The 25,474-nt window shown below is 39.9% G+C and overlaps 3 protein-coding genes across 8 annotated transcripts in view; 2 read left to right on the top strand and 1 right to left on the bottom strand.

Annotated features, from left to right (window-relative positions):
- Positions 1 to 930: 930 nt before the first annotated feature.
- Positions 931 to 8,961, top strand: dll4 (delta-like 4 (Drosophila)). The gene is made up of 11 exons (XM_056256245.1): positions 931 to 1,637; positions 1,784 to 2,044; positions 2,356 to 2,413; positions 3,081 to 3,344; positions 5,072 to 5,132; positions 5,430 to 5,560; positions 5,757 to 5,926; positions 6,359 to 6,578; positions 6,691 to 7,411; positions 7,897 to 8,005; positions 8,307 to 8,961. The coding sequence occupies exons 1-11, from the start codon at positions 1,584 to 1,586 to the stop codon at positions 8,310 to 8,312; spliced, it is 2,055 nt and encodes a 684-aa protein (XP_056112220.1). The 5' UTR covers positions 931 to 1,583; the 3' UTR covers positions 8,313 to 8,961.
- Positions 8,962 to 14,084: 5,123 nt separating this feature from the next.
- On the top strand, positions 14,085 to 15,643 carry chac1 (ChaC, cation transport regulator homolog 1 (E. coli)). The gene is made up of 3 exons (XM_056256246.1): positions 14,085 to 14,723; positions 14,839 to 14,874; positions 15,245 to 15,643. The coding sequence occupies exons 1-3, from the start codon at positions 14,553 to 14,555 to the stop codon at positions 15,629 to 15,631; spliced, it is 594 nt and encodes a 197-aa protein (XP_056112221.1). The 5' UTR covers positions 14,085 to 14,552; the 3' UTR covers positions 15,632 to 15,643.
- A 693-nt stretch (positions 15,644 to 16,336) lies between these two features.
- Positions 16,337 to 25,474, bottom strand: part of ino80 (INO80 complex ATPase subunit) — a 53,839-nt gene continuing 44,701 nt past the window's right edge. For 3 of the 6 annotated variants that reach the window (XM_056256239.1, XM_056256241.1, XM_056256243.1), the window contains exons 28-37: positions 25,061 to 25,188; positions 23,255 to 23,349; positions 22,788 to 22,860; positions 21,521 to 21,679; positions 20,979 to 21,081; positions 20,768 to 20,856; positions 20,091 to 20,252; positions 19,571 to 19,730; positions 17,774 to 17,995; positions 16,337 to 17,686 (exon numbers count right to left, since the gene is read on the bottom strand). In XM_056256239.1, coding sequence (XP_056112214.1) covers positions 17,484 to 17,686; positions 17,774 to 17,995; positions 19,571 to 19,730; positions 20,091 to 20,252; positions 20,768 to 20,856; positions 20,979 to 21,081; positions 21,521 to 21,679; positions 22,788 to 22,860; positions 23,255 to 23,349; positions 25,061 to 25,188 — 1,394 coding nt within the window. In that variant the 3' untranslated portion in view covers positions 16,337 to 17,483. The remainder of the gene's footprint in view (positions 17,687 to 17,773; positions 17,996 to 19,570; positions 19,731 to 20,090; positions 20,253 to 20,767; positions 20,857 to 20,978; positions 21,082 to 21,520; positions 21,680 to 22,787; positions 22,861 to 23,254; positions 23,350 to 25,060; positions 25,189 to 25,474) is intronic. The other 3 variants (XM_056256240.1, XM_056256244.1, XM_056256242.1) reach the window with 2 other exon arrangements.

The following is a 25,474-nucleotide window of genomic DNA, read 5'->3' as shown; positions in this document are numbered from 1 at the left end:
ACACTAATTTTGCTATTAAAGGCATTTTATATGATCAATTTAAAGTAATTAGCTTGTTAAGTATTTTACATGCAAATAAATTGTAGGCTACATTATGCCTGCCTAATAGCCCATATTTAGTCTTCTTTTATTGAGACCATAGCCTACATTGTGACTTTGATTTTAAACTAATTAATAACTTAAATTAAATAATAGACTGCAGGCATACTAAATTTACATGACGCAGTTATCATCATCCAAAATGAGTGAGTCATAAACCACCGTGGCTCTTCAAGGTAAAAGGTAAAATTAAAAACTGAATAAAACTGGAGTCATTTTATCTTTCTTGTTAAGTACTGAACAAGACGAAGAGTTTTATGGCGGTTATGGTTAAACCCCTCATTATCATACAGCTGAATTGTTATCTCACCCCATCTCAGCCAGAGGCCCGTTTATGAAAGCAACACGAAACGCGCTTCTAACGAGGGGCACGCGACTCAACAATAACGGCACGCTATAGGCTGAAAGAGCTCAGCAGCGCGTGCAGCACATGTATCAAATTAAATGTGGAAATGTTATTCATTGTGATTTTGTTAATTAAAGCTTATTTAGGCATTGTTTGGAGTGAGCTTTTGATTATTTTAAAATAAAATATTGTGCATAAACTGTTTTTAAAAAATCAGTAGCTTATTTTTTTATTAGCTAACTATTTCATATTCTAATATTATTATAGTGCTGTCGGGGTCACTTTAACGCAGAGCTTTCATATTATCCTAGCTCGAAACACGAAGAGGCTCTACGCCGGAACATCAGGTATAAGGTAGGCAATATGACCCTACACTGACCGTGCACGCTTTCAATGATGTAATATAATTACCTGCCCAATTGACTGGAACGGGGACAAACGAGAAGTAACCGGCTGTAGCCTACGTAGTGCGAAGTTTCCTCCGTTTTCGATAAGGGGGAAATTGCATGGTGTGAAATGGTCAGTGTTTAATCGTGCCTGCTTTAAATATGCCAACAGATGCTGGGCTTGTTAATAATCACTCGCGCTCAATTGGTCATCATCCGCGTAGTGGTGGGTATTAAATGTGGATATCATTGTTGTCGAGAGAGGGGGGCTGAGTATAAAGTGGGCGGCGTTTAGTGATAGACAGTTTATATAATGAGCAGCGCGGACACAAAGCCAGTATAAATACTCCGGGACGCAAGAAACAAGTCTTCATTCACGAATTACACGAGAAGCGCGAGGATACCCAACAGCGCAATGCTAGCGCACAAAGTTTAGAACCAAAACAAGACATTACCATTGACATTTAAACACATCGGTGTGCTCACTGTGGAATACTAAACATGCTCCGTGGATATCTTGAGCCGAAGAGGAATAAGACTGGATGCTGATTTGCCAGTTTCACCTTCACCTTTTGGATAACCTGGAAATTTGACGTGCTCCTGCACAGTGAAGTGACGTGCATGTGGACGCGCAGCGGGATATACCTTTTTACTCTTCGGCATTTGTTTTCATTGCACCCTTTTACATTGGAATAGGCTCTTTCGTGGAATATAATCGTGGGTGACGCGGCTGCCCAGGAGAATCGAAAAGCATGGCAGCTTGGCTCACCTTTCTCATCGCATTTTTCACGACCGTTTTGACGCAGGTAAACAAACATAGTCGGTCAGGCTGTGGAAAGTCAGTAGGACCTGTTTCTCTCAATTGTCTCTCAAGTTGCCTACAGAGAGCACTTTTGTAGGTAAGCCAGTATTTGCAGTGCAATGTTGTAATGCATGTCATTTTTCCCTTCAGATATTTGGATCTGGTGTTTTCGAACTCGACCTTCACGAATTCAAAAATTTCAAAGGCTTGCTCGCAAATGGCAATTTATGCAAGCCTGACTGCAGGACTTTCTTCAGAGTTTGCCTAAAAAACTACCAGGTGGTCGTGTCTCCAGGTGACTGTATCTTTGGAAGTGCCATAACGCCAGTGCTTGGGACAAACTCGTTCAGTATCATGGGAGGTGGCTCTTTCAGCACACCAATTCGACTGCCGTTCAACTTTGGGTGGCCGGTAAGCTCAAATACAATTTATTTGGATTGTATGATCTAAAACAGAACGCATTACGTTTGTGTTTTTATTCCAGTATTATGATAGCAACAATTTGTAATGCAGCCAGGTTCAACATGTGTAGACTAACTATTTCGATCCTCTCCTCATTAATCAGCAGTTTGATCATCTTAATTATGGTTATTCGTTTATTTCTGCTTCTAACGTTTTTATAATGCATGCAACTATATTTATTTATACACACCCGACTGTGTTTTACTTATCTTGTGTTGCAGTTATTAAAGGTTTCCATCTAAATCTCTCTTTCCTGTTAGGGATCATTTTCATTGATTATTGAGGCCTGGCACTCACCTTACGCGGATCTACCTGTAGGTAAGATACGATTTTTTTCCCCCACTAGAGGGCGACACTACGATATTGTGCATATATACAGAATTTCAATCTTCTCCTTTCATTAGAACGTTATATACATTTTTGTTTTCAAAACATTAATCAAACCATGGCACGCTGCACCCAACTCTTAAGAAAAACATGTTCATTTAAAAAAATGCTACTTTGTAATGCCTTTTTTTCTATTGCTTCAAACACCTTTGCATTCTCATGCTCGAACACAATTGAACTTCCTTTGGTTTATTTTTGGCGTGGGAAAGCGCAGTGGGCTTTGGTGAGAATACACAGCGCTTGCCAAAACCATCCGACTGCATTTTCCTGTATTTTACACCTTTGTCTGTCCCGCCCTTTAGAATGGGATAATACCATGGGAATATTTTGCTTAACTCAAAAGGAAGAGGAAATTTAAACATAAGTTGTACTCCAAATGTGTCAGCTTCCCATAAGTTAAAATTGGTCTTTATTTTTTTCCTTCTTTTGAAGAGGCATTCAAAAAACACATAAGCAAATAATGGCATACTCTAACCTATACTTAATTTTAACTTTTTTTGTTGTTGTTTTTACTGAGAAAAAAAAAAAACATTTTAAAAGAAGAATCAAATAATAGTGAAGCAATGGCCTAATCCGAATCTTCTCCTCTTCTTTACAGACACATACAACCCCGACTTGCAGATAAGCTTTTTTGCCATCCAGAGAAAGTTGGAAGTAGGGGCTGAATGGTCTCAGGATGTTCAAAGCGGGAAGCAGATGGAGCTAAGGTATTCTTACCGGTTCATCTGCAATGAAAATTACTACGGCGACAGTTGTTCCAAAAAATGCACGCCCAGGGACGACCGTTTTGGCCACTACACCTGCAACCCAGATGGACAGTTATCCTGTCTCCCTGGCTGGAAGGGGGAGTACTGCGAAGAACGTAAGCAATCAGAGATCACAATCCACTGGACTCTGGTCTTGAAGACTGAGGCTTTGCTGTGAGCCTTAGCCTATGTCTTGCTCTGTTCGAGCATGTATGAGTGATGTTAACCATGTTGCCGGTGAACCTTAAGATAAGGCCTCGCTGCACTGTGCAAATTACAATGACTTGGATCTACTTTTTAGAGGGAATTTTTATAGGACATTTTAGGAATCCATCCCGCACAACCAGAAGTGTCTTTTGCTGCTCACAGCACATGCAAACTCCCTTTTAAACAAAACAAAACAAATGTGGCAATTTGAGATATGCAAATTAATAATTAACTGATAATGAAATCTAGTGTAAATGAATGTTTAAATTAGTAAAAATGCAACATGCAATGTTAAATATTAAACATGTCAATGTTCCATCCGATGATGATGATCCTCAAGTAGCGCACTGTTGCTATGGTTACCACTTAAGCGATACTGTTTACAGCGTCCGCGAGGTGAAATAGGCGGTTATATATATATATATATATATATAATATGTGTGTGTGTGTGTGTACCTTAAAGACCCAGAACCTTATCTTGGTTGTCAAAACGTACGCAGAGATGGTTACATGGGTTTAAAGAAAAGCAAATGTTTGGCTGTATTCATTTGATTCTTGCGTGTACGGTTTCTCGGTGACGGTGTGAACTGCTGTAGTTTCTCTGACCATTCCCGCTGTTGATCAGGGCGCTGACACAGTTTGTATATACTCTAAGCGCGGGTGCTTGGTAATTTAATCCTACACGAGCGTCATGGCAAGCACGCGCCGGGTTAATCGCGCCATTATTATCCGCCACGCGCCACAAAATTGTAGTCCCCATTGTTGCGCTCCAGCGTAGCAGCTGCAAATATGGCTCACAGAGACTACAAACAACAATAGGGGCAGCTGTCCGTTATTGGGATAGAGCATCTGCTGCGGTCAGTGCTGGTCGGGTACCCGCTCAAAATCAATGTCATAGACCGCTCAACACAGGCAACAGTAAATTACCCGCATCCATAGCAGTGACCTCGTTAGACAGGTTCTGTACAATTGGTTGCAGTAAAATATATTTATTTGGACAAGGCCCATGCTTTATATGCTGATGATAATAAAGAAGTACAAAGCTTCAGTTTACAAGAGCAGCTGATGATAAGTAAATTTTTATAATGCAATAATGGGATGCTCCTATTGTAAAGCTTGGGAATAGATATATATACCAGTTTCTAACATTTCTGTTTTTCATTCAGCTGCAACATAGCTTAATGCACAGAATGAATCAGTCACACATACTAATTTAAAACTCAGCGCTATATTACATCTTCAACTTTCAATGTGAAGGTTAATCTTTAGTTAAAGTGTGTTATTTTTGTGCCACTATTCCCACCAGACAGAATAAAAAAAATAAAAAAAAATAAAAAGGTTTCCTGAGCACTTCCCCTGTCTTTCATTGGTTGGGCAAACAAGTAGTGCTGCCCAAACCTGGCTAAGCCAACATTGTTATTGCAGAGATGTTCAAAGAAACAGAGCGATATTTTGGTACACTTTTTGAAGAATCAACCTCTCAAAGGCTTACTTATTATCTATGCGGGAGGAATTATGTCATGAGAAAAAAAAAGACATTTCACCTTTAATAAGCCAACATAACTTTGATTCAACTTTGCAAAACTACTGTAAACCCATGGCTCTTTACTAACAAGAGCTTTTTCTTTTAATGCAGCGATCTGTCTGGAGGGGTGCAGTGAGGCGAATGGCAATTGCTCCAAACCTGGAGAGTGTGTGTAAGTATACATGGGTTGTGTATGAAGTGTGAAATATCTCGATCACATTCAGATCTAATATTCCTCTTGATCTGTGTCTCTGCATACATACATTTATATAGTATTTGCCCTGTTGTAATACACAACAGGGTAAGTCTTAAAAAGCAACAGCTTTTGTCATTTAAATGAGTTTTAGCAACTGCGGTTTGATGGAAAAATAACATGAAAATCTAGTTTAGTGGGGCTTAAAAACAACATTTGTTCTGAACCATATTTAAAGTGTTTCTCATATAGTATGGTTATATTTGTGTATTGCAGGTGCAGAGAAGGATGGCAGGGTAAACTTTGTACAGAGTGTAGAAAATATCCAGCCTGTAAACACGGCACCTGTCAACAGCCATGGCAGTGCAACTGTAAAGAGGGCTGGGGTGGACTGTTCTGTGACCAAGGTAAGACTAAACCCTAAACGGTTACAATAGCTGACTGAATGTCTCACTCATTACTGACCTCAGTGTCATACCACTCAAAGTAATAAACTTTAAGAAGTTAAAGCACTTCAGTTCATTGCTAGTTTTCTAACATGGAAAAATAAAATGTGATGGTAAAAAATATGACTGACATTTTCTATTATTTCTTTCAAAACAGATTTGAATTTTTGCACACATCACAAGCCATGTGTGAACGGAGCCACATGTATGAATACAGGTCAGGGCAGTTACACCTGCACCTGTCGCCCTGGTTTCACCGGGGTCAATTGCGAGCTTGAGGTGCGAGAGTGTGACAGCAGCCCATGCAAGAACGGAGGTCTTTGCTCAGTGAGTCATTATTTTGTTGAAAAGCCCCAAACTATCATGTTTTTACTGCCACTGAGGGATGCTGACTCCATCTGAAAATATTAATTTCATTAAAACCACATGCATGGGTTTAATGTTTTTTGTTGTTTTTTTTTTTTACTGTAATGTGCACCAATCTGGATTGGGATACTCTTCACAACAGACTTTGATGATATTGAAATCACTCAAATATGACAGTTAACCTTTGATATTTTATTATCTGGTCATCTCAGAACAATCATTAATGTGTCTGTAAAAACCTCAGGCTTAATCAAGGGGCATGTTATGACCTTATTTCTGCATCCTTTGAAAGGCCTCTTTCTTCACATCTAGAATTACTGTACAAACATGAAACAATGCGAACGGGTCCATAAATATATCTCTGAAACCTCTGCTTCCTTTCTCGCCCTATAGGATCTTGATAAAGGTTACATCTGCACCTGTCTGCCTGGCTTTGAGGGAGCTCACTGTGAACACAGTCTGCTCACCTGCGCAGACTCTCCGTGCTTTCATGGCGGCAGATGCCACGAGAAGGATAACGGGCGTAGCTATGCGTGTGACTGTCCCAGAGGCTACACTGGTCTCAACTGCGAAAGAAGAGTGGACAAATGCACGACTCTGCCGTGTGCCAATGGTACGCAAAAGTAACTTTTCTCTTATGTTAAATTCCTGCAGTGTGTTTTGGATCTAGAGATCCAGATGTGTGTATAATTAGTCACTTACACCTGTGCCTATACGATCCACAGATGGCTTGTGTGTGGTCCTGGGGGGCGTTCGCATGTGTAGCTGTCGAGCGGGCTTCACTGGCCAGCGCTGTGAGATCAACATCAACGACTGCGCGAACAACCCCTGTGCTAATGGTGGCACGTGCTACGACCGCATCAACGACTACGTCTGCTCCTGTGCCCCGGGATACGAAGGCCGCAACTGCGACCGGCCCTCCAACGCCTGCTCGTCCAGACCCTGCCTCAATGGCGGATCCTGCGTGGGCATCCCAGGGAACCCGCCCGCCTGCTTCTGCCCCAGCGGCTTCACCGGACCCCACTGCGAATACTACTCGGTCACCGCTCCCGTGAGCAAAGGAGAAACTCAAGACTCCTTCCAGTGGGCCGCGGTCTCTCTGGCCGTGGGTTTGGTGGCTCTCGTGGTTCTGCTCTGCATGGTGGTCATTGCCCTGCGCCACATTCACAGGCAGGCATCTGGAGAAAGGACTCGAGGCGAGGCAATGAACAACATGTCGGAATCACAAAGAGACAACTTGATCCCCACCTCACAGCTGAAGAACACTAATAAGCAGGTCAGCCTAGAGGTGGACTGTGCACCTGACAAATCGAATTACATACACAAGAACTGCCACTTGGACTACAATTCATCGAAAGAGTTCAAGGACATCGTATCCCAAGAGGACAAAAGTCATAAATACGAAAAGTGTTTAGAAGAGAAAATACCATTGAGTAGAATGTACAGGTAAGAAATGGATTTCACGTCACTTTGATAAATAGAGGTGTTTGGATGGATTGAATTTGCTTTATTATGCTGAGGTCATGCTCCATTAGCGTGCCGCCCAGTATATTAACCTTTGCACTTAGCGCTCACTTGATGACCGTAATATGAACATCAATACTGGCTAAGAGAAGTTAAACCCTGATATCCACAACCACAACACACATTTACACACTCAAACTAAATTTTACACTTGGACCCAAAGGCATTGACAGCAAGAAGCCTTTTTACCCTGTTAAAAGATTTTTATTGATTTGGACTGCACAACAAAAGCGCTTTTTCCTCTTACAAGGGTTTTCTTACATCAGCCTCTGTAAACAGAGGAAAGGAACAAAATGCTATAATGCGAAAAAATGAGCCGAGCGCTTTCACCCCCATCTCCGCACAATAAATAGCTGCCCCATGTGCTTTTACTTTGTGTTAACATGAAGCGTGATTTGTGTGTGCAGGGAAAAGCCAGAGTGTAGGATATCAACGATATGTTCCCCAAGGGACTCCATGTACCAGTCTGTGTTTGTAATAGCAGAGGAGAGGAGTGAATGTGTCATAGCAACTGAGGTAAGGAGGATCCGTTAATTTCTTAATATGTCTGCATGTTTCAAGCAGGGATCTGCTAGCCATGTTCACCATTTTATCATTCTGTCAGTGTCTACTAATGAAGTCTACTAAACAGAGGCTCACTTAATGATGAAAGAAAAGTGATAAATGTGTCATTTAGTCCACTAAAATTTGAAATCGAATTCTACTGTATGCCATTTAGGTTATTATGAAACTGATATTATTATGGTACATATTGAGAGCGATGCTTCATTTCCAAAGCATAATCTAAGCCTCTGTTTTGTTTTTGTTCTTTCTACAGGTATAAATTACAGGCTGATGTCTATGAAGAGAGGAGACAAAAACACAATCAAACTAAAATCTTTTCTGGATTGTTTACAAAAATCTTAGAGACTGGAGATTTATATCGACATCCACTGCTGCACTGAGAAACTTGAGAAACTGGAGAGAGCAGAGTCCTGCTCATCGAATGCAATAGTTTAGTTTTATGTTGAAGAAGTGTTTATGTACAAACGTGTACAGTCCTGGATGATTTCTGAACTCTTCTGCTACGGTATGTTTTTTTTTTTCCCCGTGGGCTGAAAGGAAAAGGGACTTCAAAAAAAAAGTTTAAAAGATCCTTTTGCGGTAATCATGGACACATTGTCCGCCAAGTAATCAATGGAAGGTGCCAGGGACTTCCAAACCTTCAACCAGCATTGCCAGCTATGCAAGAATGAGGAGGGGAGCACCAATCAGAGCTTACCCATACAAATCAATGATGAGCATTATGAATGTCTGAGAAGAAAAAAAAACTGCTTACATCAATCATATAAAAAAAAAGACTTTTTGCTCTCCTCTCTACAATAAGCAGCTGAAAATTCACAAAAAAGCCTTAAAAGAATTAAATCGAGTGCTATGTTTGTGCCCAGGGTCTTCTTGGATTGTTTTGGGGATTTTGATCAACATGGGGGGGGGGGGGAGAAGAGAAGAAAAATAACCTACAGAACTGTAATACGCAAAACTGTGCCAGCAAGATCCAAGAAGTTCACTTGACTTCTTTTATGCAACACGGCCCATGAGTACAAGACAAGAAATGGACAAAAACAAAGCAACTGCTCACCACTGACTGCCTATAATTAGTTTTGAAAATACAGAACCAATAATGTAATTTTTTTAAAAAGTGATTATTTCCAGAGTTAATTTAATAATGACACACTGCTCTTTATATGTTTTATACTATTATTTTGTATATAATGCATATTTATAAGAAACCAAACATCTGAAGAATAAAAAGTTAATTCCTTCAAGCTATTTTTTTGTTGCTTTTTTCACATATACATTCACACTTACGTGTTTCTTATAATGGTGAGTGGAAAGGGAATGAAAATGTTATGGTTTACTTTTACTCTCTCTTATAAAGGTTACAAATGTACCGTCTTTTACATCTCCGTGAAGTATTTTTTTTCTCAATCCTGAAAAAAAAAAAAAAACATTCAACCCCCTCCTTCCACTTCCCCAGTTGTAAATTGGCTTGAAATTTAAATCCGTTGCCTCGGATACAGGCCCCTTGAGCTGGAAATTCTGAAACAAAGACAGGCGAAGAGCGCAAACGACAGAGGAGCAGCCCCTCCTCAGAAAACCGAAACAGATGCCCCAGGGTGCAACCTTGCCCTGCCATAAAAACAGCGGCATATGCCGCCCCTCTCACCAGGTTCATCGTGGCGCTGCTCAGCAGAGCACCCATAAACAAAACACACACACTTATCTACAGACACAAACGAGTTCCAGCTCCGAGGGCCTCAGCCTCGCCTTCGGGCTGAAGGAGACATCTCCATCCCCAACAAAAGAATCAGCCGGAGCCGTGCACGTGGCCTTGGCGCCCACAGATGGGTTTCAGTGGCATTATGCGCACCAAACACCAAAAAGAATCGAGAAAAAAAGCAAGGGTCTTATTCAAAAATAATGAAATAATCAAAGACTGTATCGGCTGTACAGGATCACCTAAAGGGTGCAAAGGACATCTGTAAGGCTTGATTGGGAATTTAAATAGGGTGACACACATCATAAAAACAAAGCAATCTGTACTAGCGTTCGATGTTCAGCTCTGAGATTCATCCTTCCCATCAGTTCTTCCTAAATAATTCACCACCCTGGCCAAAGTCAATATTACGAGACCCCACGCAAGGCACCAGAGGGCCATGCAGGAGATGCGTTTTTGAGTTTGAGTTTAACAAAGTACTAAAACAGAAATGGTTGTCCAGGAGGTCAAGCTCGGATTTCTTTCCATTCCTAACAGCAACATAATCAACAAACAACAACAAATCTATGCCACGCAAACACACTCCACACACACATCCTGTTCATCCATGTCATAAGCATCCTTGTCTTTGCGTCTGTGCTTGGGTCAAAAGGACACTTAGGAAGAATAAACACATTTCGGAAAGGTTTCTGAGAGAATTTCCGTCAGCAGCAGGAGCATTAAACACTTGTTATCGCAGCAATTAGTCTTGAACTAAAACTTTCGCAATGCAACCTGTTACTTGAACCCCTCCTGCCACAACTGCAAGTGTGTGTGTGTGCGCATTGCTCTCTGGCCTCTGGGTCTAAATCGCATGGCCAGGCATTCTCATTGTGTTATAATCACTGCATCCTGTTTGTGACCCAGTGACATCATTTCCTTTTTCCTGTCTGATTAAAAAATGCAGAACATGCCGGCACTGGCCAAACGCTTTTCTCACGCATCTCTTTCTTTCTCCGTTCTGTATTTTTGTACGGATCCCCAAAGTTTCAGGAAACAAGCTCATAACAAACGAAAGGGGAGGGGGGCATCAAATCAAGACTATTGATTTCATTTCAAGAGTATTTTGAAATCTGCACTGTGGAATTCGAAAACATCGTTGACATCGCGAAACATTCATGAGATTTTGACACAGTCAGCCATATGCAGTCAGAAGAAGAGGAAATGTGTCACACGTCAATCCATTCCTAAAAGGATGCTAAAATGCAATACCAAAATGTACAATATAAAACACATGATGTCCAAAAAACAGCAATCATGAGCCAGACACCCAGTAAACCCAAAGGCCCTCCATCTGCAATTTTCTTCACTAACACTAGATGTCGCTAAAATGCCCGTGCGGTTTGTACATTAATACATGATAAAGGTCTAAAAAAAATACATTTGGTGCCTGTCTGTCCTTGAATTTTTCTTTTATAGGATGCATTTCGTGACATTTTAAATTCTTTAACCATGCAACAAACATAACAATTGAGTATTTACAAGGTCAAGCAATTATCAAGTGATTTGCATGTAGCCTATTAATGGGATAGTTCACCCAAAAATGATAGTTCACCTCTCCTTCATGTCATTCTAAAACTGACTTTATTTCTTTTATGCAACATAAGAATATATTCTGAAGATCTGTTTTGCCCAAACAATGAAAGTCAATGGAGTCCATTGTTGTTTTAGACCTCATTCACCTTCACTGTATGGACAAAGTTAGTTGGAACATTGTTCAAAAAAATTTCAAATACAATTATATATTTAGAAATATATCTTATCATGGGTTCCACAGAATAAAAAAACGACATATGGGTGAGTAGGCCTACATGATGACAGAATTTCCACTTTTGGCTAAATTATTCCTTTAAGAAAAAAAAAAGAGGGAAAAGGTTAAATAAAAAAAAAGTGGTGATCACAATAAATATATAATTACCAAACAGTCCCATCTATCAGTGAGCCAAAGTAAAAAATAAATAAATAAATTATTAAACAAAATATATATATTAAATACATCAACGTCTCTGAACCGTTCACTGCATTTTATCATGTATGGCAGGAAGAATGTTTAAGTGCACTATATGTGTGCATGGGGCATTGGAATGTGTCTTGTCCTGTTTTTTTCTGTTTTGGTGCAAATTTCTTGGTCTCCAACCTCAATTCCCTGCAGGACATACTATTGGTATGTTTCAGACTGAAACTAGTTCATCTGGTCATCAACAGATTTTCAAACTTGCACGGCAACCAAGGTAAGCATCATGAACATCCCATTGTCATCCATTTTTAAAATAATTTGCTTTTTCAAATCACATATCAGTTGCAGCACAATTAAGATACACATTCGATTAATTATGCTGTTAAATTGTTTCAGGAATTTTAGCAACAGTAAGCTTTAAGAAATGTGTTCATAATGGCTATAAACAAACAGCAAGTGTGTAATTCACATGACCCTCTTTCCATTCTGCATTTGTCACTCATATAAGGTCAGCGGGGGCTAGTGTGTCCGAGTCTAAGGTCACTGCGCTAGAGAAAGTAAACAGGCTGTCTCGTGAAAGGTCTGGTCACTGCGCTCCCCCGTCTGCTTGAGCTATAGGCAGAGAAAGGCTTGTGCATCATGCAGACTTTTAAGGAGCTTACATGTGCTTGTATCTTATGATGCCAGCTAATACCTCTATTTATAGATAATCCTATTTTAACCAAATAAAAGCCTAAGCTACAGGAAATGTCCAGGAGTGGCAGGGGGCCGAGGGCGAGGGGTGTTTTGTTTATCAACCGAAACTGAACTGAACAAGAAAATAGCAGCAAAAATGACAAATAATATTTTCATTCATCCAATTTTTGTGACATTCAATGTTTAATTGAAAAGGTTAATTTGCAATATAATAGGTTACTAATAAAATAAACTCTTAATTTTTTTTAAAATTAGAAAAATACCACTATCCTCATTGTCAAGGAGTTGAGTCAGTGTGGTTTAATGGCTTCGGAACTCGGCTGATAAAGGGTGTCAACCTAAAAACGCAATTCCCAAGCAGGGCTGACAAAGGAACTGTGACTTACTGAGATCACAAGTCTGCCTGCCTGTTTTTCTGTCTTAATAGTTTTATGATGCTGACATGTTGTTATTCTCAGCCTGGTCAAATACATTTGAATGACTCAGTATTATGCAAATATATTAATGTAATAACACTGAATCACCAAGACAAAAAAAAAAAAAAAAAAACGGTACATAAATATTTGTTTTGCAAGGAACATGATGCAACTCAGAGGACAAACAATATGTACTCAGAGTACCTTCTGAATTTAAGGTACTGATAACCTCAACTTTATCATAATTTGTAAATAAAGTGAACATGAGATGTAAACAACTAGAGATGAACATATGTGGTTGTCACAGTGGAAACCATCAGGTATAGCATTGGATGTCACAGGTTTGTAGAAAGATTAGAAATGAAAATAGTATGAATAACAGGATTCTGCATTCTAATAAAAATGGAAAGATCTGAAATATGTCATGGAGATTACAGACAAAGGAGATCTAAAATACAAGCCGATGCCATAGCTTAAAAGATCTTCAGGAAGAAACTAATCTGCCTCAGCAGTCATGATAGGATAAAACTAAATGGAGATGTTTCAAGGATGTTGCCGTTTCTTATGACAATTTGACTAGACAATTGCATTTAAAGCAAAAACAACAAAAAGGAATTGGTGGATATGGTTTGCAAAAGCATCTTATTTTCTCTTTATATTATATTATATTATATTATATTATATTATATTATATTATATTATATTATATTATATTATTAGTTTGCTCGACACGCTCCAGCATCCCTGAGACAGTAAATGCGGTTTGAAAAATGGATGGACATTATATTATTTTCCAATGAAGACTTCTTACTTAGTAAAATCCGATACCTTGTATGAGACCTGACTCGGTCTCAAAAAAAACATTCTTGTTGGGAGGACTGATGCAATAAGTCTCAGTACGTACTGTGCCTGCCTGCATCGCGGCTTGAAACGCTTGTTTCAAGTTGCATCAGCCGAGCAGACTTTAAGCGACAGAACTGCTGGCGAATGAGCGTGAGCGTTTTCTGTGACTGACGGCTGGCACGCCTATGAAATTAGTCAACTGCGCACGTTTGTTCCGGGTTCGTGAACCAATCAGACAATTATGCGCTTATAGAGTCACAGCGAGATGAATTGGTTGGATAGAAGGCAGGACGCCCCGCCCTATCTACGCTAATGATTGGTCCGGATTTTGAGCTAGGTCAGATACGCCCATAGACATCTCGCATATAGTGTGCTTCAAAGCAGTCCACATTTCATCATCCGCTGAGGAGGAAAAGCAGCACGGCAACCTAGGGTTCCCGAAAGCAACGGTTAAAAGGCTATTTCTTCTGACTATAAAGAGTCGTGTGATTGGCTGGTTAGCGGTTTGTTGCTAAATAGGAGGCTGGCTGGTGAGCTAGCAACAGCTTTTGTGTTTTATTCGAATTGAAAGAGCCGAAGAGGCCGAGATGGAGTTTTAAGGCAATGATGCGGTAACTGCACGGCATCGGCATGCACCAGGCACAGAAAAGCGATTTTCGGGACTGCACCATCACAACTGCCAAGCAGTTGGGCTCTAATACCGTCCGCGGTATAGCCGTGAGCCAACCGATACCTCTCCTACTTGACAGGAGGAAGCTAACGTTAGCTAGTTAGCCTGTGGGCCCATTCAACTTAGCTGTTACATCAAACCGTAACGTTACACTATTACCCTTCCTATTCTCATACCATACTAAGATGAAACCTCAAGACGTCGTCGCTGTAAAATCCAGCTTGTGGATCTTCGGTTACGGCTCGTTGGTTTGGAAACCAGACTTTAAGTACAAGAGGAGCAAGGTCGGTTACATTAAGGGGTACAAGAGACGCTTCTGGCACGGAGATAATTTTCATCGTGGAGATGATGAAATGGTGAGTTTTCCATTTATATATATATATATATATTTTCCCCCCTAAGAACACACAAGTAAATACCTGAACAGTTCTCCCATTGCAACTCATTGACTTTTTCGTGTTTCCATAACAGCCCGGAAGAGTGGTGACGCTCATCGAGGAGGATGACGTAAGTGCAACTTCCACTTTTTATAGGAACAACGCTATGAATAGACCACAAAGAAACATCACATTTTGTGGGCATGATGGTTTTACCGTTTACCCATGACTGATTTCCGCAAAACACGAAAGATATCAAACTGAATGACAGTGTCAGTCTCCATTCACTTTCATTGTATAGAGAAAAGATGTAATGAAAATAAGTGACTGAGGCTGTCATTATACCCAAAATCTTTAAATTTTTCTGAAAGTTTTTGGTTTGGAAAAATAACATTTTGTGTATGGATTTTTTTTTTTTAAACGTTTTTGGGTGAACTGTCCCTTTAAATGTTCGTTTCTCTCACTATATGTGACTAACCTTATGGTTTTTTTTTACACAGGCATGCACCTGGGGTGTTGCCTTCGAGGTGACTGGCTCTCAGGTCGAAGAGTCTCTCAAGTACCTGAACGTGAGGGAGGCGGTGAGAGGAGGCTACCTGACCCAGGCCTTAGAGTTCTTTCCGCAGGGCATGAATCAGTCACCTGTCCAGGCTCTGGTGTATATCGCCACAGCTGACAACCCTATTTACCTGGGGCCTGCAAGTACGGAGGAAATCGCTGCTCAGATCGCTGTGTGCAAGGGGAAGTCGGGCCACAACATCGAGTACCTGCTTCGCCTGGCGGAGTTCATGAGAGTCAGCTGCCCTGATGTCGACGACCCTCACCTGTTCTCTATCGAGGCAGCTGTTCTCACCACCATTAGACCCATATTGTTAGCATCTCAGTAACCTGTATCTTCTGTAAAACACTAAATATGTCACTGAGGCTATCAGCATCTAATCCAAACACCATTAAGGTCCTCCTAACATAAAGTTAACATTGCCGTCCTTTGGGTGTAATTGTGATTTAGTGGCTGTGTTCAAACATTTTATTCTCTCTATACCAAGAGATTAATTTACTGTACTACGGTAAAGGTACTGCATTAAGGGAACATGGTATTTTAGGCTGTTCTTATTTTGATTCTATGGTGCGACATGTATACTGTCAGTTTTCGTCATGTGCTCTTGTCCCAAACATGTGGTGCTGTAGTACAAACGCATGCTTGTGATAATGTATTGCCAAAGTTTGTCAAGTTCTAAAGGTGTTTGCATTTTATTTCAAATATGTGGGCATGCAACCTCAAAACACTTCCATTTTAATTTGCACTGAAGCAAAATACTGTTAAGCCATTATAATTGTTGTCCTTTTGCACATTAAATATTCTAAGAACCTGTATCCTTGTTGTCAAGTGTGTTTGGTGTGAAATGAAGTCGGTATGTTTGTTAAATGTGCAAGAAAGAGGTTTGAACCTGAGAGCTCAAAATGGCATATGTGTTTTTGCTCTACCTATAGCTCAAGTAGACTTGCTTTTTAAAAACGAATAGTTTTGTAAAATTCAGCAGTAACATGTATGGGGGAAAAGATTTATCAAGAATCACATCCCACAGGGAAAATTTCAAATCATTGAATCAATGTTTATTTAGTTTTTCTCCAAGTTAGTAAAAGGACCATTTGGGTTTTTCCTTTAGGTATTTACACTGACCTATAAAAATAGACAAGCAACTGGGGGGAAATGGAGAACTTTGAAAGGGATGATACCCTTAAAATATTTACATACATAGAACATTTATCATCACAATTTAAAGACAAAATAAACCCAGAAATGGCCTTTCTCAAAAACCACAGCCATTTGTCACGGATGCAACAAGGACTTTTCATCATGTTATTTAAAAATAAAACAGATTCGATACAATTTACAACTAGCACAGATCATTATAAATTACCAAGTTTTAACTTAAGCTATATTACATTTCACATCCAAGTATTTTTAAGTCACGATCTGAGCAGTGACTTTGTTTTTCGAGTTTTTCGAGCAGCACTCACTTCAGGTGTTTTTTCATTGCATTTACTACAAAAAACATTGATTTATTTTATTCTTTCCAAGAGAAAATATATATTAGTATTTAAGCCAAAATCTTTGAATTTGCAGCAAATAAACATAGAAAGAGAAGGCCATTCGGTATTTAAACTGAACAAATGTCAACGAGTCTGTCCTACAAAAATAAGAGCAATCTTACAAAAGCAGTCTTATCTGTTCATATGTGTTCAGGTAAAGACTTTGTTCAAGAGGGTGTTTAATAACCAACATCCCTCCCTGTTCCCATTTCAACTCATCTCTGCTGATAATGACGCAGAACATCTCATGATGTGCCAGAAGATGAAGAAAACTCCTTCATTCAGCCATGCTGCCCTTTGCTTATATGGTCATCAGAAAACAAAAAAGAGCCATTACTAGAATAACAAAACCCTTGGTCATCCTTACAACAGCTATTTTCTGTATAAAGGATCAATGAGCTAAACTTCATAAACTGAAGATATAATTCTCAATGACTCTTTTTGCTTCTAGTGCACAACTTCCCATATTGCTCACCAGCCACTGAAATAGATGCTAAGTTGGGTGTGGGCATGGAATTGGGTTTCACAGTGACAGTAGGGCTTGTGGTGTGATAGCGGCTCAACATCATAAGCGTGAGAATCGTCAACCTGGGACTGAAAACGTACTGGCCATGCTACAATCAAAAAGCAAGGGTTCACAAGCTGCTACCGCCCACTGTGGTTGCTTGGTACTTTGCTTCTTTTAGTGGGGTTGTGTTGGCTTTGTGAACTGCCATGTGCTGAAGTCTGTGAGTTGGTGGCCACAGCGCTTCCTTTAGCCTGGGGGGAGGAGGTGCCAGTTGGAACAAAGGCAGGTGTGGTAGAAGACCGAATGAGAGTCGGTTGTACGGAGCCAGTTGCTGGAATACCTGGAAGAGAGTTGAATAACAATGGATGAACTATTATAGGCCTTAGTTTTCACCAGCAGTTCTGTTAATCAAAGTCAAATGTGTTACCTTTGGACTGTACACTGTAGCCGTATGCAGCATAGGCCGCTGCTGAGGCCGCTGCCGCCCCTGCCATCGCTCCTGCCATGGCTGCAGCACTGCCCGCGCTGGACTTCCGGCCTCTTCCCTTCCTCACAGAACACTTGCCCGATCCTCCAGAGCCTTTGGGTCGTCCTCGACTCCGACCGGACCTTCCCCTGCCAGGACTGGAGATATCTTGCGAGGAGACACCTGAGAGAGTCATGTATGATGAAATTAGCTTATTGTTGAACTACTGTTCAAAAGCAGATATTTTTTTTAAATCAATACTTTTATTCAGCAAGGATGCATTAAAAGTGGCAGTAAAGACATTTATAATGTTACAAAATAAAGTTCAAATTTCAAATAAAAGTACTGTTGTTTTGAGCTTACTAATCATCAAATAATCCAGAAATAAACATCAGTTAACACCAAAAATTAAGCATTTTCAACATTGTCAATAAGAAGAAATAATAATAAGAAATGTTTATTGAGCAGCAAGGATCATGTGACACTGACTGAACACTGGAGAAATGATGCTGAAAACTGAATAAATTACTTATTAAAATAAATCAAAATGGAAAACAGCAGTTTCAAATTGTAAAGATATTTCATAATATTACTTTTTTTGCTGTATTTTTTATCAAATAAATGCAGCCTTGGTGAGCATAAGTGACCCCATAAAAAAATCATATCGACCCCAAACTTTTGAAAAGTAGAGTATGCTCAAACTTTGATTTCATAGATCCACGACTATTTAACGGATTATGTGCCAGCCAAACAACATCTACATGTTTCTTCTGAATTGTTGGGAGTTTTTCATCTTCCACTAATCCTCAGTTTATTATGAGGTTGAATGCAGAGCCACTGCGGCCTAGACTCACGCAAACCCTGTCTCCTTTACAGCCACAGTTCTGCTCGCATTTCACCGGCAAGCTCAGTCCCACAAACCTTTACACCCTAGACTGCAGCACTGCTCATCATTTGACAGGAAGGCAGCCAAATGTGTGCTAAATGTAGGGGATTCAGGGATTTGAGCAGTAAAGCAACAAGCCCCAACAAACATGTATGAGACCAGTAAAGTGAAAAGTTGTAACAAACATAGTTAAAAAGCAGAATACATTCAGTTTTCTCATTCTCATTTACTAAGCATGCCAACGCACAAATTTGTGCGTGAAATCCGCATACAAACGTTTTCACAAACAAATGATTCTTTTGTTCTAAAATGTGTAGGAACAACTAAAACCACGCCTACGCAAAAATCCTTATAAACATGTTTTGAATGTTGTTTATATGTCTGTGGTGTTTTTAATATGCTTTCAGACAAACCCTGTGAAAATTCACAAGTCAACACCATTGCTGAGTATTTTCTCCTTAAAAATACAGTGAACCAAAGAGAGAAAGCACCTTCTGTTTGCCTACTGAGACAAATACAAAAAGGGTGTGGGTCTGAACTTTTGTGCGTGTATGTGGAAATTGAAAAAAATAGTCTATAACACTGGAGTGAGAATCTAACAGGAACGGGACTGCGGGATTTTGTAGGTGAAAGTAGGACAATGGGATGCAGACCTAACGGGAACGGAAAAGGGACAGAATCTTGGGGGAGCGGACTGAAAAATCCCTCCCTCGCTGACTATTAGACATCAGTGTGGATTCCCTGCCCTTTTCCAACTTCCGACAATGCATAATACTGTATGAAAGTTTATGAATACTGTATGTGTAATATGACATGGCTTGCTGTGATATACATGAGACCAATTAAAAATTGAGTAAGCCGAGGGTACCCACCATTCATGGTGTCGGACACAGAGCCGGCGATGGAGACGGGAGAGTTGGTGGCACGGGACTGAGGAGCAGAAGACATGGGTTCATCCACAATTACCAGCATGTCGCTGCTACTCTCGTCTGCAGGAATGGAGCTGGGCTGGAGCTCACTGCTCAATGAGATCTGCAGAGACACATAGTTCTGGGGGTGAGACAGGGACAGAGGGACAGCACCACGGAGGTGACAGCAGGACCAGAAGATGGACGAGGAGGAGGAAGAGCGCCGTGAGATCAATGCAGCAAGTAAACGAGAGGATGTGTGTTGACAATGGCATAATAGCTCTATAGAAATCATCTATTCTTTGGGAAAGTTCTCACATGATTGTTTTGTGGACTCATCACCTAAAGAATGTCATTACAGGATTGTACAATAATTCTTCCTGACATCATGACCTCTGCAATTCAACACACATCATCAAGATCACAGAGTTATTTTAAATCGAGTCCAGGAAGTGGTCATGGGTCGAGTCTCATTGGTTCTTACCTCACTGAAAGGGCTGGGCATGGCAGAGTCCATGTCCACGCTGATGAACGAGTCTTCTCCATCCGCAGACAGATTGGAGTTGTCTGCTGAGGGGACATAAGGGATGACCACATTCACACCCTCCTTCTTCCTTTTAGTGTCAGGGTCATCCTCCTTTCTCTTCTTAAAATAAGAGGGATGCAGGGAGACAGGACAGTTGGACAAGAGTGGTTAGGGCATTTTCTGATGTTTGCTTACAAAATAATTTGTGAATATAGAGCCGTGTTTTTTTTTTGTTGCATTATTTATATACTATTATAGTATAGTATTATTTTCTTTGTATTTCTATTAAAGTTTCATTTATCTTTAGTACTTCAACTTATTTCAGTTAGTTGCTAAGGCAAGTTTTCTAATATTATAATATCTAATATTTACATTTATTTCAAATACTGAACATGATTTTAATCATTTTAGTTTTATAATAGTTTAAAAAAAAAGTTAACAATAATAACACTGATATAGTGCACAACTATATTCTTTACCACAAGAAAATGTATTGAAATATAAACATATAAAAATTTTAAATATAAAATATTTAGCAAAAAAAGGATACAGTATTTATTATTACTGTTGAACACCACTGCAAAGGAGAAGTAGATTCTAAAATCAATTCCTTGTGCCTCTATGAGGAAACTTACCCTTTCTGCATACTTATCCCTCTTCCTCTTCCGCTCTTTCACCTTACTGCACTCCTCCAGCTGCCGTTTCTCTTCCTGCCGAAAGCGCACTGCCCAGAAACACAACCGTACCATCCAATCAGAGGAGAGCAAACAGCCAATCGATTCATTTATTATTACATTATATAGATTATACATGTTCTTTTATGATCATAACAGAGTGGTAACTCACACTTTTTCTCAAGCTCCTCGTCATCCAGCAGCAAGCTGACCACCTCTTTGGGCTTCAGAGTGTCAGGTTTAAAATTTCCTCCTGATATAACCATCCTCTGAATCTGAAGAGGAGATCCCACAGCAGAGAGTGATTATTGAGACAGAGAATAAATAAATCAAAGAACTAAGAGCAGTAAGAGGAGAAGACACGACTCTTGGAAACATATACTGACTATAATGATGTGTTGATACAGACGTCCTGGACTACATGTGACTGTTTAGAGCACATATGTAATTACAGTATAATTAGTGGTAATTGCAGTTGAACCCATGGGCTAAATAATACTTTAACCCCCTTGTCACTGCAAAGACTCTTCTGAGGTTTGACATTTAGTTAAATATCGTTCTTGTAACTTGAACTGACAAATGTAAGCTGTCAGGGGAAAAAGGGGGTAATTTGACTATCCATTGTGGAATTAGCTGAATTAAAAGGAAAATGTGTTACATTATATTTTGTGTAACCTTTTGGCCCAAGGAAGGGAGTTGATACTGTGTACTAACCTCACTCTTTTCTTTGGCTCTCTGTAGGATGCGTTCCTCAATTGTCCCTTTGCAAATAAGCCGATAGACTGTGACTTGCTTGGTTTGTCCTAGTCTGTGGGCTCGATCCATGGCCTGCTGGTCAACTGTTGGGTTCCAGTCACTGTCGTAGAAGATCACCTGGAAAGAGAGGAAATTCGTCACATTAAATGATCTCCACGTATGAACTCATTCCTGTCATGTCTAATCCACAGATGGCATTTTTTGTTCTTACACACAAAATTCATATCGGTTTAAAAGCCTCAGATTGCACAACTTCACAGTTAATTCGCTGTCTTTCTCGCTGCTTTTTGTAAACAAAACTAAAAAGCACTTTCTGGATATGGCAAGCTCTTATCTGATTGGCCAACGCAACTTCAGGGAGTAAGAGCAAACAGGGTTTTTTCATCAGTCTGCTTGAAAACAAAATCATGTTTACAAAGTAAGGGGCTGATACAATGAGCACTGTTGAGGATGAAATAATCACTGGATTTGCCAAAGTTTGACAGGATAGTGACATCAAATAAGTATTTTTATTTTTTTATTTAGTTTTATGTTTTAGCAATAGCTTTTGTCTCCAAAATTGTCACGCCCTATTCATTTTACTCTCGACTAAAACGGCATCTGATTTTAGCTGACAAAAATAGTTGACACGAGAGTGTAAAATTAAACCAATATTCAAACATTTTATTTATTTATTTAAATATTGTCAACATTTAACAAAAACATGAATGTACTATCAAAGAGCTTTAGTTTAATGATGTTCATTCACTAGAATAAAAAGTTTAAAAAAGCATTTTTATCATTAATTCTGTCAAAGTAATTTAAGTTAATTTAATAAATTAATTAGGTTTCATGCAATAACTTTCAAAAGATTAATAATTTATGCATGGGTTTTAACAGTAAAAAAAATAAAAGTAAATATTTTCCATTTAATGTTATAATAATATTCTTTCATTTCAGTAAAGTGACAATATAAATAGAAACTGCTCCATTATTATTTATCTGTTTATTTAATTCCTTTCTATTATTGCGGTTTCCATAATTTCCCACCCCTAAACAAAACAAAATGTGGTTGGTCGCTTTTCATGCTGACCATTTAGTCAAAGCTTCAAAGTGTACATATTAAGGTCAATGAGTGCAGCGCTAAATGTCTTCAGGTTCATACTATATTAGGGGCCGTTCTCATGGCCTCTGGTGGGGGGAGGTGATCTGGTAATCATGATGTGCTGATGGGCTATGGCCTCACCGTGTCTGCAGCTGTCAGGTTGATCCCCAGGCCTCCGGCTCTGGTACTGAGGAGGAAGACAAAAATATCCGTCCTGCAAAGGGAGGGGAGACCAGAACAGTGAGAGAAAGCAAATAAAGCGGCGGCAGATCGTGCTCTTTAAGGGGCCGGCCCAACCACCCAGGATTTACACAGAGAGACGTTTCAATATACAGCACACTCCTCTAGAAAATGAAAACCAGAGCCCACTGCACCCACAGAGAGCTGAGCTAATGCAAACCAGACCCTGTGAGGAAGGGCGGGGAGAGAGAAAAGAGCGCAAAACCCTCTGCGTCTGACAGCACCGCCATGGATGAGGAATTTACGCTTGGTGACATTTAGAAAAAACAAGCCCCAATTAGGTTTAAGAAGAGATGGGCGCTTACAGACGTGTGCGTCTCCTTTTCAATCCTGGCTGTCAGGCAGCTGAAAACTAGCTGAAAACTCACCGGCTCTGGAAGTCAGCCACCATGTCCCGCCGCTCCGAAATCTTGGATGAACCATCCAGTCTCATGTAAGTATGCTTGCGGTACACCATGTACTCCTGCAGGACAGTTGAGAAACATTTCAAGTAGGAAAATGAAAAAAACGTGCAGGGAAACAAGTCAACGATATGAAACTGGTGTCTATTTCACTTTAATCCTCTGGTTTTTAATAACGTTCCCCTTAACACGCTGCCACAGACCCTCATTAACATTGGGCAGACTCTTTTCAGTGACTTTTCTCAGATGACCTCCCACTCTCCTACGCCACCCAGAGTGAAGTCTCGATTCCATCTGGCCTACGACTCCACTGGACGGCCTCCCAAAAGCACATCTGGACTGTATGAAGCCAGCATTAGCACTCTCCTTGACATTAAACGTCTTTGATTAGGACTTTGTTCCAGCCTGAAGTAACATTAGATCACAAACACTAAGCTTCTCTGCAGCTGTAAGTAACAAATGGGACCATCTTAAACTGCATTATCCCGCTGAGAACATAACTCTAGGTTAGCAGTGTTCAACATAACGTGATTTAGCCTGAGACTTAGGAACAATGCCCGGAATACACTTGAACAGACCTCAAGTGGGAGCTGAGCTGTTGAACACATAACAAATGAGAAAACTTGACCAAAACACTCAAGGGGTCTGCTTGGAAAGACACACATTGCTATAGAATAAGGCATTTCAAACTGGGATTCAGCGACCTGCAAGGGGGTGCTGGGTGGTCCACAGAAAAAAAGATTTTACAAAATGCTTATTTAGGGCTGTCAAAGTTAACATGTTAAGTTCAGATATAAATTAAATGTTTAATGTAATGTTTTAAAACACTTTATCGAAACCTTATTGTAAAGTGTTACGCAATTATTTAATGATACGTTAGAATAAAAAGTCCACACAAAGTGATGGTTAAAATATAAGAAGACTTTTTCACGTCAGCTGAAAAAGATTATTTCAGAGGCAGGATTAGTTATTCCATTTTTATTGAAGATTATTTATGATGCCAAACATTTTTTTCTTTTGAATTATGCGCACCGATGAAACATTCACAGTGAGCCCAGGAAGGTGCTTTAAAAAAAAAATAGAGTTAATTTAGATTTTTATGTTGACTTAAAATAAAATATAAAGTGGAGCTTTGCATGCAATGCCAAAACTATTAGACAAATAAGAGCCCATGTTTTTCCATGCTTAACTTTTTCTATAGACAATCTACTTCACAAATAAAGGAAGTCTAGTCTACGTAATCGGACTTTAGTGAGACTGCCATGGAAAATGCTTAAGCCAAAACGAATCGGAAGGATATTCCTTTTGACTTGAGGTGTTTCTAGACTACGAGAGCTGTTGTGTAGGACTACAAGCGGCCTGTGTTGACTGTTATTGGAGGCTTCTACATTTAGCTCCATGTTTGGCTTGCTGCTGAACATGTGGCAAACAACTGTGCCTTTGGAAAAAGTGATTGTTTCCTCCAGTTATCTTCTCTCAACCGCCTTTGTCCAGCTACAACAATATGGAGCTATTTAACAGCAAACACTCCTTTCACAATGCTTGATCAAATTTCGCCATCTCTTCTTTTGTGAGATTAACACTCAAAAAACATTGAACATGTAAACAAAAACAAGTACAGCATGACCTCAGAAATCTATAATCGGTTCAGTAGACAGATTTCTGTGGACATGAAGGAAAAAACATGTCAGAATGACATGACGTAGTTACATAGTGTTCACAGGCCACAGAGCTGTCAGTCACCGACTGTGAGAAGGTCCTGGAAGTACTCACCTCTAAAAGGTCTATCATGCGGGTCATCTGAGAGTAAATGAGAACTCGGTGGCCCTGAGACTTCAGTCGAGTCAGCAGCAGGTCTAGAGTGTGAAGCTTCCCGCTGTCTGTGATCAGAGACTCTTTGTCTGAAGAACAAAGCGGAGAATAACATTTCAAAAACACTGAGAGACGGTAAATAATGTGTCATCTCACAAGATCCAAACTGTATCCCACACTGTCGGAATGGAGCTGATTAGATAAATCAAAAGGAATATAATGAATAGGCTTGTGGAGTGACAGCAATTTCCCCTCCCCGCTCAAAGCGTTCTGTAATCACTCCGCGTCAGCTCCCCTTCCGGGTTTTCCATTTCCTGCTCCTCACTTACCGATGACAGAAATCCTACTCTCAGTAGCAAGATTTGTACCCGGTTA

The sequence above is a fragment of the Rhinichthys klamathensis genome, unplaced genomic scaffold, assembly GCF_029890125.1.
Source record: "Rhinichthys klamathensis goyatoka isolate OS25496 unplaced genomic scaffold, OSU_Roscu_1.1 h1tg000125l_1, whole genome shotgun sequence".
Lineage (NCBI taxonomy): Eukaryota > Metazoa > Chordata > Actinopteri > Cypriniformes > Leuciscidae > Rhinichthys > Rhinichthys klamathensis.
This window is presented reverse-complemented; position numbering and strand designations above follow the sequence as displayed.

What these genes read in the sequence shown, in the direction of transcription:
- chac1 (XM_056256246.1), top strand. Translation starts at nt 14,553, where the DNA reads ATGAAACCTCAAGACGTCGTCGCTGTAAAATCCAGCTTGTGGATCTTC. An exon ending in ATCGTGGAGATGATGAAATG is followed by an intron (nt 14,724 to 14,838) that starts GTGAGTTTTCCA and finishes TTTCCATAACAG; the next exon opens with CCCGGAAGAGTGGTGACGCT. An exon ending in CGCTCATCGAGGAGGATGAC is followed by an intron (nt 14,875 to 15,244) that starts GTAAGTGCAACT and finishes TTTTTTACACAG; the next exon opens with GCATGCACCTGGGGTGTTGC.
- dll4 (XM_056256245.1), top strand. Translation starts at nt 1,584, where the DNA reads ATGGCAGCTTGGCTCACCTTTCTCATCGCATTTTTCACGACCGTTTTG. An exon ending in GGGGGAGTACTGCGAAGAAC is followed by an intron (nt 3,345 to 5,071) that starts GTAAGCAATCAG and finishes CTTTTAATGCAG; the next exon opens with CGATCTGTCTGGAGGGGTGC. An exon ending in TGGACTGTTCTGTGACCAAG is followed by an intron (nt 5,561 to 5,756) that starts GTAAGACTAAAC and finishes CTTTCAAAACAG; the next exon opens with ATTTGAATTTTTGCACACAT.